The sequence below is a fragment of the Trachymyrmex cornetzi genome, unplaced genomic scaffold, assembly GCF_001594075.2.
Source record: "Trachymyrmex cornetzi isolate Tcor2-1 unplaced genomic scaffold, Tcor1.1 scaffold21, whole genome shotgun sequence".
Lineage (NCBI taxonomy): Eukaryota > Metazoa > Arthropoda > Insecta > Hymenoptera > Formicidae > Trachymyrmex > Trachymyrmex cornetzi.
The window spans coordinates 2,378,941-2,399,103 of record NW_017296741.1 but is presented as its reverse complement, the minus strand read 5'-3'; the positions used below and the strand labels follow the sequence as shown (position 1 = coordinate 2,399,103).

Sequence of the window (20,163 nt, the reverse complement as noted above, 5' to 3'; positions counted from 1 at the left end):
AAAAATTGTGACGTATTACACAATTTTATATAATATAAACTTTATTAAGCAAAATAAAATTTATTAATATATGTATAGTCGGGAAATATAAATTTTCCTTCAACTTGAGAAGTAAAGCCTTAGAAGGATAAAATCTAAAACGTTAAAATTTTGCGACACTTTAACGTGTATCCTTGTGTAAGGCCTTATTTTTCAAACAGTAAGAGGAAAATTTATATTTTCCAAATATATTAAATAATAGATATATGTATATAAAGAAAATATATCATATTTGCGGGTGAAAGAACTAAAAGTAGATTACTTGGATATAATGTCTCTCAATCCCATGGGGTTGAGAGACGTGATTCCAAATATGCTTAATATAAAAAAAAGGTACTTGCAAGTACCTGAAAAACTGAGCTTATAGTATTTTTTAAAATACTTGCAAGTACCTGAAAAACTGAGCTTATAGTATTTTTTTTTATATTCAGCATATTTGGAATCACGACAAAATCATTTGTAGGAACCCTTCACATGATCGACACTTGATTAATCATCGTTCATTATTCTGTCTTCTTACAGGATTTTCCTAGCAAGGGCTGGCTGATCCGATTTTCAGACGTGATCGGCGCCTCGCATACTGGCGATTACAGATTCTGGCAACACTCCGGCTTAGCTAGTGTTGGACTACAACAAGTGGCTGAGTTCGGTGCAACACGGAAGTTAGAGTCCGAGTTAAAGGATCGAGTAAGAAGTGCAATATATATGCAATTGTATACCTTAAGGAAAAGCTATACAAAAGTTTTTAATTCACTTTGTCCTATTTCGGAAAGTTTAAGATAAATTAATTTTTTTCTGTTCAAATAAATTGCCTTCGTTTTTAATATTTCATTTATATCATAATTCCATTAATATTCTTATATCATAATTTCATTAATGGGTATGCTAAAATATAAAGATACTATTTTATACATATAAATATAAAAAATTGAATATTTCACTAAAATAAGTTACAGAAGCATAGTTTAATTTATGTTAACCCTTTGTAATTACGAAAATTACAAAAATTACAAAAATTAATATAAACAATAAGAATCTTATTGGACCGTGCATTTGCAAATTCAACAATAAAGAATAAAAGTAATGCCCTTAATAGTCAAAACTAGAGCTTTAATGCTTAAATAATTCAATCTGAATTACTATATACTATATATGTACATCCATATATACCATATTTGGTTATCTTCCGACCGAGGTAATATTTTTCGCAATAAATTTATTTGCAGTTTTTCAGCATATTAACATCTTTTTAACAGATTGCCTGATTAAGCATCAAATTATTAAAATAGTTTGTCAATTTAATTTGTGATATTATTACAATAGTTTAATTGCGTTTATAAGTCCGCAAAACCAATTCGGCGCGCAGTTCAAATGACTACAAATATGATATATATGCATGCACATATATATATAATATATACATAGTAATTCTTTTAATTGAATTATTTAAGTATTAAAGATCTATCTTTGACCGTTAGCTATCTTTTACATACAGATTGGCTAACCAAAAAGGCACGTTCTGTGTGAGTTATAGCTGCTGCGATCTAAAACCCATTCTACAATTGCATAAGCATAGTTATAAGTTGTAGTTATGAGAATTAATCAATCACAATCAAATATAAAGAAAATATTCGATTGTGATTAGTCAATTCTCACAACTATATATAACCACTTACAACTACACTTATGCAATTGTAGCTTTATAGTTGCGCCGACAGCTAATTAAGTGCGTACTTTTACCGTAGCACTGATTTCCGAACTGACTTTCAAACTCTAATTATTTCCATCATTGACATTATAATTAATTAGAAAGAATTAATTCTGAAAGTTAAGGATTGTGTTATTTTTTTTAAAGCTTCAGGAATTTGTCGGAAACTCAAAAATAGTTTTTCGTAAATATGTTTATTAGGAAACACATGATTTTATCATAAAAATATTTATGATAAAAACATAGATACACATATAAATTACAGCATTTATCGCTTGAATTTACTGTTTATTACAGAGCGATCATATAAGAACTATAATAAAAGCAAGAGGCATCAGTTATCCGAATGTCACTGGCAAGACTTTTGCTGTGTTTCGAGTTGACAGAAAACATCATTTAATGTCGTTAGTTTCCATGATTGGTAAGGCTAATTTTTACTATACAAAGGAGACATTAAATTCGTATTAAAAATTGTAGAGTAATAATTCTTCGCTCACCGTGCGATTTTAATTTTTTCGCAGATCCATCTCCCGATTGGTTTGTTGGCGTTTCTGGACTCGAACTTTGTCTGTCTAATTGTTCCTGGATAGAACATAAGCAATTAAATCTGTATCCTTACGATGCTGGCACTGACGACGGAATTACATACGTGGTAAAGTAAACAGATGTCAACTTTTATTTTCAATTTCTTATAATTTATGATTGACGGATATTTTAGCGTATTTTATAAGGAAAAATTGATTTAAAATTTCCGAAGAGCTCGCATCAAGATAAGGACAGTTGATTTGTACTTCACTTAGCAGGTGAAGGGCTACTAAAAAAAAAAAAGATACTTGTCAATTGTCAGCGTGGAGAGATCGTAATAACCCCTCTTGAGAGAGAATACCTTAATTTTATCAGTTCATCCCCGTAGTATGCAACAAGAATTGCTGACGTTGTTGCTCCCTCGGCATTTTCCCGACGAGTGAGAATTTTCCTTCTTCTACCTTCTCTTACTTTTCTCGCGAAAAATCTTTTTCCGTGCGTTAACAGCGAGAATTTATGAATACGTTTCTTGTAACAGCAGATCTATTCGTTATTATGTTAAGATCGGATAAAAATATTTGCTGGAAAAAAATTTTAAGAGAAATAAAACTACAAGGAAGTCCTTCCTTCAAAGAAGGAAACGTTTTAAGAAATTTATACGAGAGAAAGATATCTTATACGTAATTAATCTTATATGTAATATGTAATATATGTAAAGATATCTAAAATTTATAATTTTATTTTCAAATATTTATAATTTTTCGTATAAAGCAATATTTATTTTTCTTGTTAATTATTAGTCGCCCGATTCGCCGTCGGATCCACGGCTTCTGATTCACCGTATCACATCAATGTATCCGAATGATTCGAGATCACCTTTTTACGATCCGTCTGGTCTAGACATGAAACCTCTCGCGAAGCTTTATCTCAACAGGCAGAGATTATACGAGAAGACCTGCGATGACTCCGACGATACGCTAACTGATACAGGTACAGTGCATACGAATAAAAAATAAAATAGAAAATATCGTTTAAGAAATGTGCTTGTGGAGAATTGACGACAGTTAATTGTATCACTTGGAAATTTTAAAGCAGCGCGTTAATGTCTGACCCGCAGTTTTCTCGACGATGTAAAAAATTTATATCTCACCGAGGAGAAAAAAATGCAGAATTAAACACCAGTTCTAAAACACTAAAACTCGCGGTGAACGAGTTTCCGCGAAGTTGATTAAAGTAACATTTATCATGAATTTCCACGTCACGTGCAGATCCGCATAATTATTCCCTAAATTGTTCATGCGAGAACTGTTTTAAAACGGGATAAGTCTAGATGAACGTCTGTTTACTTTTACCTTGCGTAATTTGTCTAACTACATATTTTTCACTTTCTCAGCATATTATTTGCTTTCTATTCTTTCTATAGATTGACATTGCATGATAAATTTGTAGTACATAAATTACGCCATTACAAGTTGTATAATGTAATTGTTGTTTTAAGTGCATTAATTATGAACTTTAGATGCATGCGGTTTTTATATGAAACATCTAAAAAGATAATCGATGTTTTTTATACGTAGAAGCCTGTATGGTGTCTACTTGGGGTGAATGGAGTGAATGTTCGGTCACCTGCGGCAAAGGCACCAAGCTGAGACAACGTCATTTTCGCAACGAAGCTGCGGCTACTGCGAATAAATGTAGCACGCCTCTCACAGATCGAAGAGCCTGCTACAATACAAAAAACCCGTATTGGTAATATCTTTTTTTAATCTCGTGATAAAAACTAATTTATGAAATTTCTCAAAATTCTTTATTTACTGATGAATCCCCCTCCCCCACCCCCCTCTCTCGTGTGTTTTATTTTTTTTTAATTTTCTCTTTCTATGTATTTAAAACATTTATGTTTTCATATCTATCGTAAAGCTTCATATTTATTTTTATATTTCGATTTTTATACTTTAGACAAAAATTTTTCATACTGGTTCTTATTTTTTCATACTTTAGACAAAAAAGTAATACAATTCATTGCAAGAGCATATAATTGCTCGTGTATTGTCTTAAAATAAAAAAATTATACGGTTCGATAAATTAATTATTAAATATATTCTCATATATTTAATTATTCCCTATAGTCACCTAACATGCAATCGTAATTCGTAATACTCAGTTGAAACTGTTACTGTTCGTAAAATACATAAAAAACAAGTATGAACTGAGAAAACCTCTATCTTTGCTGGAAACAACTACATTTTTAAATAAAAAGAATATAGCAGTTATTTATTGAAAATTTAATAGAAAGTATAAAAATTCTGACAGTAATTAATAACAATAGAGACTGGATTTTATATATTCAGTGATGAGAATATATTTAATAATCTACCAAATCACATATCTATATAAAAATTCATAATTTTAAAACAGCGAGTGTCATCACCCACATACTCTCATATACGAAACTATGTAATGATGAAAACATCTGTTTAAGTTGGATCTCTAATAGCCACGATGATTCATTCTCAAACAGAATACAAGTAGTCGTCTTTGGTCAGAATTTTTATATGAATTAAAATACTTTTCAGAAAACCTACATCTTTTCCTACAGAATTTTTCATATACAGGTGTTTTCTCTAACTTAACCATCTAAAAAAATATCTCCATTGTTTTTAATGATATAAGAAAATATCAAACCAGAAAGTTGTTCAATTCGAAGATATTATGATGAGCAAAAAAATTTTTCTCAAGGTCATATTTTTTGAAATTTCTAGGTTATCTCCACTTTTTTAAAATGGAATTGTATGATTTTTTTACACAATATAATTCCTCTAATTATTCCGAATATAAAAGTATTAAGGTAGTGATATTTTAAAATACTTTATTCTGGTATATATTGACATAAAATAACTCGTGAACTATTAATATTTTGATAATCATACCTTAATACTTTTATGAACAGAATAATGAGATAAATTAATTGGTGAAAAGAAAATACATAGTTGCTTTAAAAAAATATGTACACAAAATAGATAATTTTTTAAATAAGCAACTGTGTTTTCTTTCTATCAATTGATTCATTTCATTATTTTGTTCATAAAAGTATTAAGGTACGATTATCAAAAAATTAATAATTTACGAGTTATTTAACATTTTAGGTATGTCAATATATGCCAGAATAAGGTATAAAATATTTAAATATCTCATAAACTATTGATTTTTTGATATCACTACCTTAATTCTGGTATGTTCAGAATTAGAGGATTCGTATTGTGTAAAAAAAATTATACAATTCCATTTAAAAAAGTGGAGGTGACCTTGAAATCTCAAAAAATGACCTTGAGAAAAATTTTTTGCTCATAATGTATGCTTCTTCGAATCGAACAACTTTCTCCTTCAAGATTTCCTCGTATCATTAAAAACAACGGAGATATTTTAGATGGTTTTAGATGGTTTAGAAGTTAAAGGAAAAACACTCTGTATATGAATTTTAAAATATTCTAAAATTTTGTAATTTCTCATTCTATAATTTCTGAAAAAATATCTTAAATTTCTTAAATTTTATAAAATTTCATCAGAAATTATAAGATGAAAAATCTTATAGAAATCTTAGAATATTTCATAATTCACGCATATGAAGAATCCTAGAGATTGATGTGCTTTTTAAATTGCTTGGAGTGAAATCTCACTACAAAAGAATCAAAATATTGCCACTTGTGAAAATATTTACATTCTTGAATAAGAGCGGCAGATTTTCATTCTCTTTTTAATAGTAATAGTATTTTCACTCTTTTGAATCAAGATTTCTCCAGGAGAGAGTAAACGTTTTCGACACTTCTGAAATGTGTTCCAATTTGTTCAAAAAATTTTGTTTAAAGAAATTTTCTAAAAAGATGTATAAAATTATTCAGAAATTTTGAAGAATTCAGAATTTTATATAGAAATTTTGAAAAATTATATGAAAAATTCTAAAAAAAACTTTCATCAGGGATACAACATTAAAATGGCTCCAAAATAATTACTGAAAGTCACTCAGTAATGATTTATTTCAAATCAATAATGATTTATTTTAACATCATTTTGACGTTATCATGACAATTGTTACACTGCTTGAGTTTGTATATTGTTAAATAATTGCACTTATGATTCGCCAGCGTCAACAACGGTCGTGACGACGGACTATTGGAGAGCGAAAAGTGCGAGTTAACCGAGTGGAGTTCGTGGAGTGCATGCTCATCGAGCTGTAGTGACGGTATCAAGATCCGATCCAGAAACTTCCGGCAGAAGAAGTATCGAAAACAGTGCAGAGCCGTGGCAAATGGGCCGCAACTCCAGCAATCCATCAACTGCGAAAATCAACCTTGCGATGGCGAAGACACGGAGGAGGTAAGGCGATTGAATCATTTGGACAACGATGATGAGGACGAGGATTATACTGGTGAGATGGCGGACGGGAACGGACAGGAATGGCTGCAGGTATGAGAACGTTTAGGGATATTGAGTCTAAACGATCAGATGGAAACGAGATTTCCAACGAAGCTGATTCGCGAAGCCCGAAATTGTATTAAATTACAATTGCTAAACTTACTATTGGTTACTATATACGATTGCTAAGGTTTACTTTACAGAAAAGAAAAAAAAACGAATTCTATGGTAAATTCGATCCTGATTTTTCTTCAGTGAAAGTTTTATTGAACACCATAATTATTAAATTTTTTTTAATTTTCTATATTAAATATTCTCTTATATATATATATATATTAAATTTTTGTTAAGATCTCGATTAAGAATTAATCAAAATAAATAATTCTCTTATTTCGTCCTCGGGGATTAAGACGTAAAGCTCTTTTAATGTGCTTAATTTGTTTTTAATTAAATCTTAATTTCAATTAAATTTAAGTTAAATCAAATTTTAATTTAATTTGCTTTTAATTAATGTCCAATATTTTTATTTTGGTTTATTAATTTTCCTTAGATTTTTTTCACATGTGAGTAGCTTCTTTTTTTTTGTAAAATCCAATCTGATTTTCAAGTAGCATTTAGTCCGTGAATTGATATTTATTTTCCGGTTTCTGAGTTTTATTCGAACAAATAAAACACATTCGATCAACTTGGTCCTTCGAGAAATTAAGTTCGTCGAAAGGCTCACTTATATACGACTAACTATTGATGTACTTTATATCGAATGGATATCAAGCGGACTTCGTATCTCTTACATAGATAGGATAAATGATCCGCTCGATATTTATTACAACGAATCCAGCAGCTTTGCTAAGTATTAAATCACCAGGCAGCCAGCGGCGATAGCTTCGCACGAGTAATCGATATCTGTATACCATTTCTCGTAGATCCATCAATGGCACTGGCACCCTCACGTAAGTCACGCGATATCAGCAAGGGAAATCTAGCACCTCGGTGTATGAAAAATTTAATCATATATTCTTTTTATAGACTGCCATTAGAGCACGCAAGAAGCGGTAAATATTAAGCTGAAGATCAAAAGCGTATGAAGGATTCAAGTACCGTGAAGAATTAATCTTTTTTCTTCTCTTTATTAAATATTACTACAGATGCATTTCCGAGTGCTTTTAAATTCCCTTGCTGTATCACGACAGCTTTACTATCAAAGATACAGCGGCTTGTTTTTCTTTTTAACGTGGTTTATTCTTGCCATCAAGAGAAGAGGAACGATATATTTAAATTTATGCTTAATAAGATATGCTCGCTGAGAACGATAAAAAAAACACACAACTTTTGCGAATTTGAAAAACGAGATTGTCTTAACAGCTAAAACTTTTTGTCTTCATTATATTAGGTTCGAAAAATATTTCAAAATGTTTAGTTTCTTCATCACGTCAAACCTGATCAGAATTTTCGACAGATATCAAGATATTTCAGAAATATGTGTTATTCTTAAGATGTGAAATTAAAAGAAAAAATTCTAAAAATTTAAAGTTTTACATGACAAGATAACCCTTCAAATGTTGCGGTATCTTGTGATATCATAACTGCAACGAATCAATAAAGAATTTTGACTTAATAATCGTTATTAACCGCCATTATCAATCATACACTTATATTTACAATATTTTACATGCGTAATCATCATGTAAAGAATGTTATAATCAAGTGTCATTAAATTATTTTGGCAATAAGTAATCTCCATGATTAACAAAAATTCATATTAAACGCAAGAGTGAAAAAAATTATATTTTTCAAAATCTTTTTAATACTCATTTAAAAGAGCAAACTTCTTTGTCATACTTTCTAATACCCATATCAGACTAGAGATTGAGATTGAGATTGAATTTGACCAATTAAAACAAAGTTTATTAAACTTGATATTAGTTTCCTTTCTTCTTGATTAAATTCAATCTCGATCTCGATCTCAATCTCTAGTCTGATACGGACATTACAATTAATATACGACATGTTCATGCAATATAGCGCATGGCTAAATAACTTTCAAAGAAAAAAAGGTTTATGCAATCCATGGAAATGCTCGTTTGAAAGATTTTTCAAATTCATTACAAATGCTTGGCAGAAAAGAAAAGAGTTCGCTTCTACAGCTTTCTCCATGAATTGTCTTTTTTATGTTGATCGATTTTTTATTCTTGGCCGCAGACTTGTCTTGCCGATCGCTATACAGAATGGTCCACATGGTCGCTGTGCACTGCCAGTTGCGGACCCGGCATCAAGATGAGATCCAGGCAATTATCGTATCCTTATCCAGATCAGTCGGATAAGGACGACGAAAAGTGCAAGACGCAAATGGTACCATGCATAGCCGAAATTTCGAGCTGTAATTACACAAGGGAAGAGGCAGAACGTACGTAAAATATTAACTGTCAATTTTCTAATTTATTTGACAGTACGAAACAAGAAATAATTCCGACAGTGCGAAAAATTCTAATGATATTTGATTCGTTGCACTTTAGATATAAATAGCATGCACTAAAAATAATCGATATATAAATGTATCTCCGTCGTATATTTTGCTAATAAAATATTTAGCAACTAATAGTTAGTCGTTACTTTAGCCACGCGTTTTATCTTCGTTACTATAACTGCGCGTCTCTTTTGTATTATCTGTATAACTATAATAATAAAATACTAATTAGAGATTTGTAATTAGAGATTTGTAGCGAACCCCTGCAGAAGGGAAGTTGTAATGAAAACGAATTACGAACCTACTTCGATAAACAGACGGGTCGCTGTCGTTATTTCTTCTATACTGGATGCGGCGCTAATCGAAACAATTTCCCAAACGAGCAGGATTGTTACAAAGTCTGCAGTAATTTTCAAAGTAAGTTAATCAGATTACGCGCCATATTCACTTATTTTATAATGAATACATGATACATCATGATGAGGTTGTTAATTATGAGATCCCCGCACGCACGTATATATGCTAATAAAATTTTCTACCAATTCACACAGTGGAATATAGATTTCTGAAAAAGTGACCAAAATTCATGAAGTATGCCAATCGCAGTGGAACATGATATTAGGGTATTTTCGAGGTTGCTGATTTCGAATCCGATCTCGAATTTTGAAAATTTGAAATAGCGGATTCTATTACAGACCTTATGCAACTTTTCAAGTTATTATTGTTATTAATAAGCAAATACTTGACTAAAAATTCTAAAATCTAAAACGTTGAGAATACGTCCACCAACGTGGAACTTTCTAATTTTGATAAAGTAAAACAACATTCATGTTTTTATATGAGTATTGTATATTTACTTTATCAAAATTAGAAAGTTCATTTTTGACTATTTTTTCGGCAATCTATCCCACTGTACAATTATGATATCTGCGCGACAACAATTCTCCCGCTCTCTCAGATTTACCGTGTAACTACAGTTCACTTGATGCAAATGCATCTCTGAAACAGTCTCCGATTGGTTTATTAGTAAAGTTGTTTCTTCTGATTGGCAAATTAAATACTTCGAAACATATGTAGTATTAAGTGGACCGCACTCTATAATTTCTGTTTGTTATATGCATGTTAATTTCTTTAGTGGTAAATTAATCTTAAAATGTAAATTTTAATATTCTTAATATATTAGGAAATATGCTAAAGATTTATTGATATATTAATAGATATTAATATGCAAAAAATATTAATTATTACTAAAATATCTTAATACATGAAAGAAAAATTATAACAGGATTATAATAAATTAGATTATTATTTAAATTTATTTTATTTCTTTAAGGTTTTTAAAAATTATGCGCTTTTTCGTCTAATAAACTCTTAATCTGCATCATATATAACGCTTCTGACTTCCGCATTATCAGTAAACTGTCTTTTCACGAATAATCAATTTGTGTTATACCTTGCACACGCTTACTAACGAATTCAGGAGAATTGAGGGCGAATATGTCGACAATTATGAAAAACTTGAAGGTGTCTCTTAGTAGCGTCCTCAGCTATCATATTCCCGTTCAGGAGCAACGCAGCACGAAAGCGAAGAGAGCGCAACACGGTGATAATTAATTGCTTTATACAAAAATTAATCATTTCTCGTTAATATCAAATCAATATTTATGACAGAGATCCATTATGAATACACATACACATACATCCATACAATACGTATATATTCTATTCTTACGGAAAATACGAATTTAAAAACCATTAGAGAAATGCAATGCATAGAAATTTCTGCTTCGCTGACGATCATCTTGCGCATCTTTATAGAAAAGGAGAATTTTAAAGGCATTCAAGCGAGCAGTCAGATAATGGAATCAAATGAAAATAGCAAAGTGGACTGTCAGGTCACAGAATGGAGTAAATGGACCCGTTGTGATAACTGTCGTGGATACACTATGAGCACCAGGACAATTATGGTATTATATTAGAAATTTATTCATGTATCTATTAAAATTTTTCGATGCTTACAACACAGAATAAAAACACAATGTTTCAACGAGCAATAACTATTATTCGTAAATCCTCTAATCAAAGAAATTATACATATATGTATACATATATTGCGTTGTAAAAGAATGAACGTAAATCTAAAATTGATTTTTCTTGCGAACAGATTTCAGCTGAGAATGGAGGAAAAAGCTGTCCAAAGAAGATTCTTCGAAAAAAGAAGTGCCACAAGATTCCGCCTTGTTGTAAGTATTATTTTATCTAATTTATCACTAAATTAATTTAATTATTGAAACAATTATGAAAGCTTGATGTATTCATGTTGCTAAATTTTTCAATATCTCTTATCATATAAAAAAGAAATTTTGTTTCTTTTAATCAATTCTACTATTAAAGATTAATATAATAAGAAATAAATTTTGTAGCTCTACAGGGTGATGGAACAGGTCGGCGATTTCATAGAGACAAAAATACCGGAACCGATTACGAGAGTAAGTCCTATGTCGCTTTAAAATATCACTTCAAATGGATAAATAAAATTCGCGAAATTCTGTGAATTTAGAATTTATTTCATCAGAATTTCCCTTTTTATTTCTTTACATATGTATAAAAAAATACTGAAATTACACACGCAGTAAATTTAACGCTTCGAGTACATAAACGATATTAAATTTCTCCGTATTAAGAAAAATTGTTCCAGCAAACAAAATTGACGTTTCGATAAAATGTATTCATGAACGAATAAAAAGTCCGTCAAACAAATTAACGCAATAGATGAAACAAATTCATTGGATACATGATCTGGCTGGAGAATTTAATATATGCTTGATAAAATATTTGAACAAAATTCAGAGAAAAAACGTAGTAGTGGCAATCATATAGAGAGATAACTATACAAATTTATAATATATAAAATAATAAAATTAATATACGATAAAAAAACTATACTCGATCTGATCTAGAATTTTCGCTAAGTCCAACATTAAAAATTGATGATTAAATTCAAAGTAAAAAATATTTGTGAATATTGAAAATGTCTCACATTTCAATGTTTAGAAACGTTTTTTATTTTGGGTGCAATAAAGTTTTAACCATCTATATAACTATGTATCTACAAACAGCAAGTAGGTTATATTAAATATTAGACCGTATTGGGTATAATAGTTATCTAGTTCAGTATTAGACCGTATTGAGTATAGTTATATAGTAGAATAAACTATTTAATAATTGCATGAATAACTATAAAATAGTTGTATTCAACAATATCTATCTCGAATAATAAAGGTTCAGAGAAATAAATCAAAATAAGTAAAAAATGTAAGTCAATATAAACTGATGCTGGATTGTAATATGTAAAACTTTTTAGTTTTATTCAACTATATATATACATATATTTTAACCCTTACCGTACAAGAGGGGGTCACTAATGACCGAGCGATTCCTGTTCGTGCAAGTTTCTTTGAGTCTTTCGGTAATTATAAATTACACTACATTTTATTATTTTCCAAAATAAAGTGCCAATATTTATTCTAGAAAGTTGAAAGTATGTTGGTAAATTTTTAGAGATTTTTTTAATCATTCTGAATAGGTGAAAAAAACGGACGGATTCTAGTGCCCCCGTTTGTATGGATGATGCACCAAATTGTAGCTGGTACGATAAGGGTTAATTTTGTTCAACTATAATACATTTACTTCTACATATAAAACTTAAATATAGTTGCTATATTTCTCTTTCAGTGAAGGGTGATCGTAAGTTTTGTTTGTCTAATCATCTCGTTCGTAAAGTTACAGTGAATTGTAAAGTGACACCGTGGTCAACGTGGTCAAAGTGCAGTGCGACCTGCGACGAGGGGTTACGAAGCAGAGTCAGAAGTATAACGGTGAAACCGAGAGGAGCCTGGGCCAAACTCTGTCCAACTTTGGTGGAATTCAAGAAGTGCCGCAAGGTGGATTGTCCACAATAGACGGACGTAACGTTTCCACAATTTTGTCGCTAGTTAATCGATAGCGATATGCACAGCGGTGCGTTCTGTTTCGAACGTTGGAATTTATATGACTAGACTGATTATGAGTGACACTCCCTCTTAGATGTCACACGGTTGAAATTTCAGAGCGTATTTAGGAATAGAGGTAGCGAAGTTATATCAGAGAATAAGAATAATACTGGACGACACAACTTTATCGGACGTTCACTTGAGCGGATGTTCGTCGTTTTCATAGCGAAGATAGAGTCTATACGAGATAAAAATCAGGGAAACAGCGAATGACATGACAAAGTACATATTTCATTTGATAGCAAAGTTGAAGATATTTTAGATTCTAAAGTTAATTTAGTTAATATATGCGTTTATTTTACAATACAATCATTTTCTTTGATTTACATATTAAATTTAATTTCCTGAGAAAGAACAAAAAATATAGATTTTCATTAATTCAAAATCAATAAAAGTAAATACTACTTTAAAGAAACAGAAAAGGAATTATTAGAATGTGACTGTAAAATAGAAAAATCGATTTCTTTATCTTGTGATACAGAAACTACACAATTTGAACCAACATTTAACTATAGTACTTAAGACGCATTGCACGATTTGCTAATTATTTTCTATACATTGAAAAAAAATTAAATTAAACAAATTTGTTAATATTTGTTTAAATAATTCTAAGTAAATTTTACTAAATGTAAACATATATTTATTCGATACAAAAATCATTAATTTGATTTAACTGTCATTTTTTTATTAAGTAAATATTTATTTATTGTAAATTTAAATGTTTACTTATTGCCGGTACTATTCAAAGATATATGTATTAAGATATATTAAGACAATATTTAGTAAATTTTTTTCAATGTAGAGAACAGAAGTTCATATAATGTTCTTCTGTAATAGCTATAGTGAAAAAAAAGGGTTTTGGAATTGTTTCTCTCTATATTCATGTTCTCTGTCCTCCAGTGTAATTTACTACGCACAGGGAAATCGTTTTGCGATACTTGTCGTGCCAATACTGAATTACTTAATATTTCGTATAATTTTATTTACCTTAAAGATGTAACACGTGAAAGTTCTTCTCCAATATGATATTAAGTTAAGGCAAAATGGATTTGCATTCCAGTACGTCACATCAGTTGTGCTTAGAAAAGAGGAAACGTTAGAATTTTTGCAATTATCCATACCCATAATAAGATAATATTGAATAGTCATAATAGTTTTTCGCAAAAGGCGAAGACAAATCATTTGATATCTATCTAATGATAGCAAAAGGGTAAAATCAGAATATAACCGCGGCATAATAATATTAATGTTAAAAGAGTGTTGCTCCTTTCTAGCGCGGGTAGTAAAATGCGAAGAAGACCACTCGTAATGACATTTATTTATACGCGTATCGTCATATTTGTAGCATTTATCACGCATTACAGATCTCATTGCAAGACCAAAGTTTGTATAACAGCTTCAGTTGAAAACTGAGAACCACGATATTTTAAAATACTATTGTAAAATGCGATTTTGAGTCTGTTTTTTGTAGCTGAACTAGTTTACACTTTTGGAACTCAAAGTGAGATGTTTGATATTTGGCGAAAGCGAGAAAGAGAGTGATTCTAGTGCAGTCTAGCGCAGGAATAAAAAACAGACCTGTAGACATATCAGTAGTTCGATAGACAGTAAGTTGTTTGTTTGACGCGTAACGGGAAGTTTTATTAACATGGAATTCTCTTCATTGACAATAATGATATCGTAGGTATGGTACAAAAAAGCTATTTACCTGTTATTCTTTTGTAAATCCGTTATAATACAATATATTCAAAATAAATATAATCACTATAAGTGTATTCATATTATATATATATATATATACACATAAATGCATACATAAATACGTACACATATTATTACATTAATTTAATTATATAAAGGATTAATTTTTTTTTGCATGTGTCAACAGCGATAAATTCTGATTTCATCTGTCTATATTTATACTATTCGAATTCAACAAATCTCACGTACCTCTTTCATTATTAGCTATACTGGAGTTGTCAGTCTCATCTTTATTATTTACAGAAACATCTTCATTCTTATGCGAAGGAGTTATTAAGAGTAAAATTACATTCTTCTTTGATGGCATTTGCTGGATACTGCCATCATTTCTTACAACATCCTCGACGACTCTTTGCACCTTACCCTATATGTTAAATGAAAAAACTTGCATGTAATTAAATAATTATGTTTTTCATGAAAGGTTTTTTATCTCAACACATTGTTTGCTTAAATATTATACTTTACAATTACCTTAAAAATAATCATTTATATAGATTATCATCCTTGATGAAAACTTTTCCCACACTTTTTATATGAATTGGAATACTTTTCAGAAATACTGAGAAAGTCTATATCTTTCTTAGAACTTTTCATATACAAATTCTGAAATAGTCTAAGATTTCTAAGGTTTCTCACATTACATAATAAAAAAAAGCCTTAAATTTTTTCAGATTTTATAAGATTTTATCAGAAATTATAAAATGAGAGAAATCTTGGAATATTTTAGAATACAACACATATGAAAAATTCTAGAAAAGATGTAGATGTTTCTCAAAACTTCTAAAAAGTAATTAAATTTTTTGAATATAATTTCTTAGATTTTTTAAATACAAATTACAATTTGTATTTAAAAAATCTAAAAAATTCTCTAAAAAATTCTGAAGAGTTTTGAAATTTACATAAATATTACATGAAGAATTTTGAGAAAAATTTTTATTACAAAGAATTAATTACTATTTAAACAACTGATAAGATTAGAATATTTAAAAGGAGAAAAAGGTTTATAGAGAAAATAAAACGAATAAATGTAAATTATAAGAGTTGATACCAGTTGTTTTTGTGCAGTGTATTTACATATTATAAAATCTTTATTACAGACTATTCAAATACAATTAAATTAATTTATTACATATTATTCAGAAGCAATTAAATTAAATTAATTATTTTTTTAATATGTACAATAAAGGCTTTATTGTACATACAAATAACTGGTGTTGGTTTTTATAGGTATTTAATATAACGAAATTCTTCATTATTGTATTTTTATCTGATAATTCTCTTAAATAATGACTTTTCGTTGATCAGTTGCATATCAAGAAGCAGAGAAAAGAATCATAGAACTCACCCCGTCGGCACCGTCTAGAGTGATGGCAACCTTGACTTTGTGGCCCTTGTTCAACAATTTCATCATGTTCTTCGTCTTCGTCCACAGGTCATGTTCAGTGATCTTCGCGGATATGTAGTATAATTTAGCGCCCTTGCTCGACTTCTGCACGGCCTTGTCGGTGTTCCGAGTATCCTCTTCGGTCTTCTCGAGGTGTTCGAGAATGTTGGTGTTGTTCATTAACTTATAGAGTGGTCGCTGCATCGTACCCTCGAGGTCGCTGACCTTAATGAGGGTAAGGTTGCGCCGTTTCGCCAAACGTTGAGCCACTTCCAGCACGGTCACAGTGGTCGAGTTGTCCAGCGACAAGAGCGTGATCTTCGGAATCGGTTCTGTTTTTGGCCGCGGTATCTTCTTGCCATTGCTGTCAGTCTGCTCCGACCTTTTGCTAAACGTTCGACACTGATCGGACTTCCAAATATCACGTGTCACGCGACACCGACTGAAGCTCTGAGCAAAATGCACAGCCTTGCGTAGAGTTGGCGGTAACCCGGGAACTATCATAGCTCGGCGGTTCCGTCAGAGTGTCCAATTTTCTGTTGTTCTCTGTCGAACCTAACCTAAAATTGTCACGCATCGCACCACACGTCGTAACTCCTAACCTTACTTCGTCACATTGCGCCGCATATGCTCACAATATTTTCGCCGAATGTTTGTTACGCCTGAAGCCTATCATAATTACGGAATGCATCGAGGATTATCGCGATTGACGCTAACAAATAGCAAGGTGTAAGTTTAATAAAACTTTAAGTAAATAGGTGGTTTAATGTGATTCATATTATAGATTGTTTACATAGATGATACGTAGTTTACATTGTATACACATACTTAAACACCGACGAGATACTATTCTCATCAGTGATGTAAATTATTATATTTTACGCCTTGACACAATCCTGATGAAGATACGCAAGTTGGTAGATGAAGTGCTTAGAACACCTCAAAAAGATTTTAGTTTTATGTGAAATTTTATATTCGTATTTTTTATTATTATATATCACAGTTAATTTTACATTATCTTTATGAGATAAAAGGAAATAATGAACTTTGAGACTCTTCTGAGTAATACTTTTTATTTTCCTTTTTCAGAACAAAATTTTAAAGAAAATTATACCTAGACACATAGTGGCTGCCACATCTACCCCCTTAAAGTTAACATGTCCACCGAGGAAAAAAGCATTTCAACAGAAACTCAAGTGAAACAGGATGGAAAGGGTGTTTCTTCCTCCTCATCCTCCTCCTCTGCCCTTTGGAGGGCCGACAATATACTTTTAAAGACCTTTCTTCTGATCACCTGCATTAAGATTCTCCTGATTCCTACTTAGTAAGCAGATGTTTTGGACAGTCTCTTTGCTGGCCCATTTGTGGCAATATTATTTATATTGAAGGTTTACACTTGTTTTTCGCAGTCGCTCTACTGATTTTGAGGTACATCGCAATTGGCTGGCCATCACATATAGTCTCCCTGTTGCAGAATGGTATGTGAACGCACAATCTCCTTGGACTCTTGACTATCCGCCTTTATTTGCGTGGTTTGAGTACTGCCTTAGCCAAATGGCTGCATTTTTCGATCCGGAAATGCTTAAGGTGGAGAATTTGAATTATGCCTCACCGGCCACTATATATTTCCAGAGAGGCACCGTTATATTTGCCGATCTGATATTTGCTTATGGAGTAAGAGAGTAAGTATGAAATTTATTTAATTATATTAACAACCTTCACACATGGCGATGTAATTAAAAAGATCTTCAACTTATTGTTATTAAATAAATATAAATGATATATATACCACTCTAAAAATAAATCCAATAAAAAGAATTTAAAAAATCAATTAAAAGCCAATGCAGTTGTCAGTGCATAAGAAGTATTTATTATAATATATTAGAGAATTATTAACTATGCAGACATTTTGACCAATGTTTGATCCTTCTCAATGCAAATTAAAACAAATATAAAATTAACCATTGTTAACTCATAATACAATTAATGCATGAAGTATATATATATTGTTGAGTCATAGTTGTCACATTATAAATGTACAAGAATTTGTAGATTGATCATCTTGTTATCGCAATAGTCCGAGTTCCCAGAAAAGGTCCAGAAATAAGGTGTTATATGACAGTGGTCAATCGACAGATAAACTAGCGTATAAACGCATCATCAGTAAAAACTGTTTTGTGTAACGTCAAGTAATATAACATCAGTTAGATATTCCGATAAAATGATAGTGATTTTGATGAATGCAGTCAGAGAAAAATTATTATTATGACTGTCAGTTAAGAGATCGAACAATAATTCATTAATGTTCTAAATTAAATTCTTTTTATTAAATAAATCTTTCTTCAAAAAATTATATCTCCTTAGAAAAAAAAATTAATTTTTAAAGCCATACAGAGGATAGTCTAAATAATGTGAACTTAGGAAGTATATTATTTACTTCCCTACTTTAATAAGAGATTGATTGCTTTTCATTTTACATCCTTATTGAATCACTCAGCGCTTGAATAATTAACTATGGAATATTGTACTATTCTTTTAGTAGAATATCTTTTATCTTTAGAAAAACATTATTTTTTATACAAATGATATTGGAAAATGAAATTTTCTTCCTACTCTATTTTCCAAAATTGCTCTCTATTTTCCAAAGCTTCAACATTTTTCCTGGTCAGTCGTCCGATTTAAATTATTTGTAATTTCTTGAAGAGCAGAGTGAGAAACAATCAAGAAGTCTATTTCTGAAACTGATTTCCTCTTTCAATATCTTTTAAGTAATTAGAAGATATTCTGTTAGAAGAATAATGTACTATGTAATATTATTGTAGCAGTTGCTACAGTATTCAAAGATGACTCTATTCTAAACTCTATATTAAAAACAAATAGTAAACAAAATTCTTATTAATAAAACAAGTAGAAGCCTCAGTGGTCGAGTTGGCTAAGACACTCGTCCCGGAAAGTCGAAAGGTCCCAGTTTCGAACCCTGGCTGAGATAATATTTTTCGCAATAAGCTCTTTACAGTTTTTCTAATTTAATTTGGGGGGGATTATTAACGTTTTGGACTGATTGTGTTGAAAGTCCGAAAGTTATCGGCGCGCAATCATATCTGAAATAAATTAATTTAATAAAGATATATTGTATTATTCAAAACATCTTTGACCGTGATGTTCTCTATCGTATTTGTTATAAAAGATTTGATGTAAAACAAGTAGATAATATATTTCTTAGGTAGTCACATTTTCTATTCCCTATATATACTGTAACCTATCCCCTATATATACTGTAGAGATTTTTGTGCGATACAGATCTAAATCTAAATTTTTTTTTACAGAATGAGTAGGACATTTTGCAAGTCTTTAAACAACCACATAGTTTTTGTATTTCTGTCATTATGCAATATAGGACTGTTGATAGTCGACCATATACATTTCCAGTACAACGGCTTTTTGCTTGGCATTCTGTTGATATCAATGGCAAACGTTTCAAAGATTGGCAAAGAGGTAAATCTTGTAACATACTGTGGAATTTACTTATAGTAAAGCAGCTCGTTTTTAGATGACGGTTTGTGCTGTACATAATGGTGCTATGTGGTTTTCCATTTTACTAAATCTAAAACATTTATATGTATATGTGGCACCAGCATACACTGTCTGGCTACTAAAATCACACTGTCTGAACAGTGGAAAGTTCTTCAGGCGGTTATTTAGTCTTGGACTTATCGTTCTGACTGTTCTAGCAGTATCTTTTGGTCCATTCAGAACTCAATTATCACAGGTAATATAATTGCAGATTACATTTTATTTATATATATATATATATATA

At 30.6% G+C, this 20,163-nt stretch overlaps 3 protein-coding genes across 6 annotated transcripts in view; 2 read left to right on the top strand and 1 right to left on the bottom strand.

Annotated features, from left to right (window-relative positions):
* The window catches only part of LOC108759948 (spondin-1), a 41,781-nt gene extending 28,146 nt beyond the window's left edge, over positions 1 to 13,635 (top strand). Inside the window, exons 5-17 of one of the 3 annotated variants that reach the window (XM_018505682.1) lie at positions 562 to 726; positions 2,045 to 2,168; positions 2,269 to 2,399; positions 3,073 to 3,262; positions 3,850 to 4,021; positions 6,415 to 6,646; positions 8,885 to 9,089; positions 9,396 to 9,566; positions 10,630 to 10,752; positions 10,968 to 11,116; positions 11,314 to 11,392; positions 11,573 to 11,638; positions 12,933 to 13,635. In XM_018505682.1, coding sequence (XP_018361184.1) covers positions 562 to 726; positions 2,045 to 2,168; positions 2,269 to 2,399; positions 3,073 to 3,262; positions 3,850 to 4,021; positions 6,415 to 6,646; positions 8,885 to 9,089; positions 9,396 to 9,566; positions 10,630 to 10,752; positions 10,968 to 11,116; positions 11,314 to 11,392; positions 11,573 to 11,638; positions 12,933 to 13,111 — 1,986 coding nt within the window. In that variant the 3' untranslated portion in view covers positions 13,112 to 13,635. Of the gene's footprint in view, positions 1 to 561; positions 727 to 2,044; positions 2,169 to 2,268; positions 2,400 to 3,072; positions 3,263 to 3,849; positions 4,022 to 6,414; positions 6,737 to 8,884; positions 9,090 to 9,395; positions 9,567 to 10,629; positions 10,753 to 10,967; positions 11,117 to 11,313; positions 11,393 to 11,572; positions 11,639 to 12,932 lie in introns of all 3 variants that reach the window. The other 2 variants (XM_018505681.1, XM_018505683.1) reach the window with 2 other exon arrangements.
* Positions 13,636 to 15,081: 1,446 nt separating this feature from the next.
* Positions 15,082 to 16,868, bottom strand: LOC108759959 (translation initiation factor IF-3). Its single transcript, XM_018505707.1, has 2 exons — positions 16,308 to 16,868; positions 15,082 to 15,326 (listed from the first exon to the last, which is right to left on the bottom strand). Exons 1-2 carry the CDS (start codon positions 16,848 to 16,850, stop codon positions 15,144 to 15,146), a joined length of 726 nt encoding a protein of 241 aa, XP_018361209.1. The 5' UTR covers positions 16,851 to 16,868; the 3' UTR covers positions 15,082 to 15,143.
* Positions 16,869 to 16,994: 126 nt separating this feature from the next.
* Positions 16,995 to 20,163, top strand: part of xit (ALG6/ALG8 family glucosyltransferase xit) — a 4,717-nt gene continuing 1,548 nt past the window's right edge. The window contains exons 1-5 of one of the 2 annotated variants that reach the window (XM_018505529.1): positions 16,995 to 17,075; positions 17,436 to 17,670; positions 17,756 to 18,028; positions 19,673 to 19,841; positions 19,897 to 20,115. In XM_018505529.1, coding sequence (XP_018361031.1) covers positions 17,504 to 17,670; positions 17,756 to 18,028; positions 19,673 to 19,841; positions 19,897 to 20,115 — 828 coding nt within the window. In that variant the 5' untranslated portion in view covers positions 16,995 to 17,075; positions 17,436 to 17,503. Of the gene's footprint in view, positions 17,076 to 17,435; positions 17,671 to 17,755; positions 18,029 to 19,672; positions 19,842 to 19,896; positions 20,116 to 20,163 lie in introns of those variants that run through there. The other variant, XM_018505530.1, reaches the window with a different exon arrangement.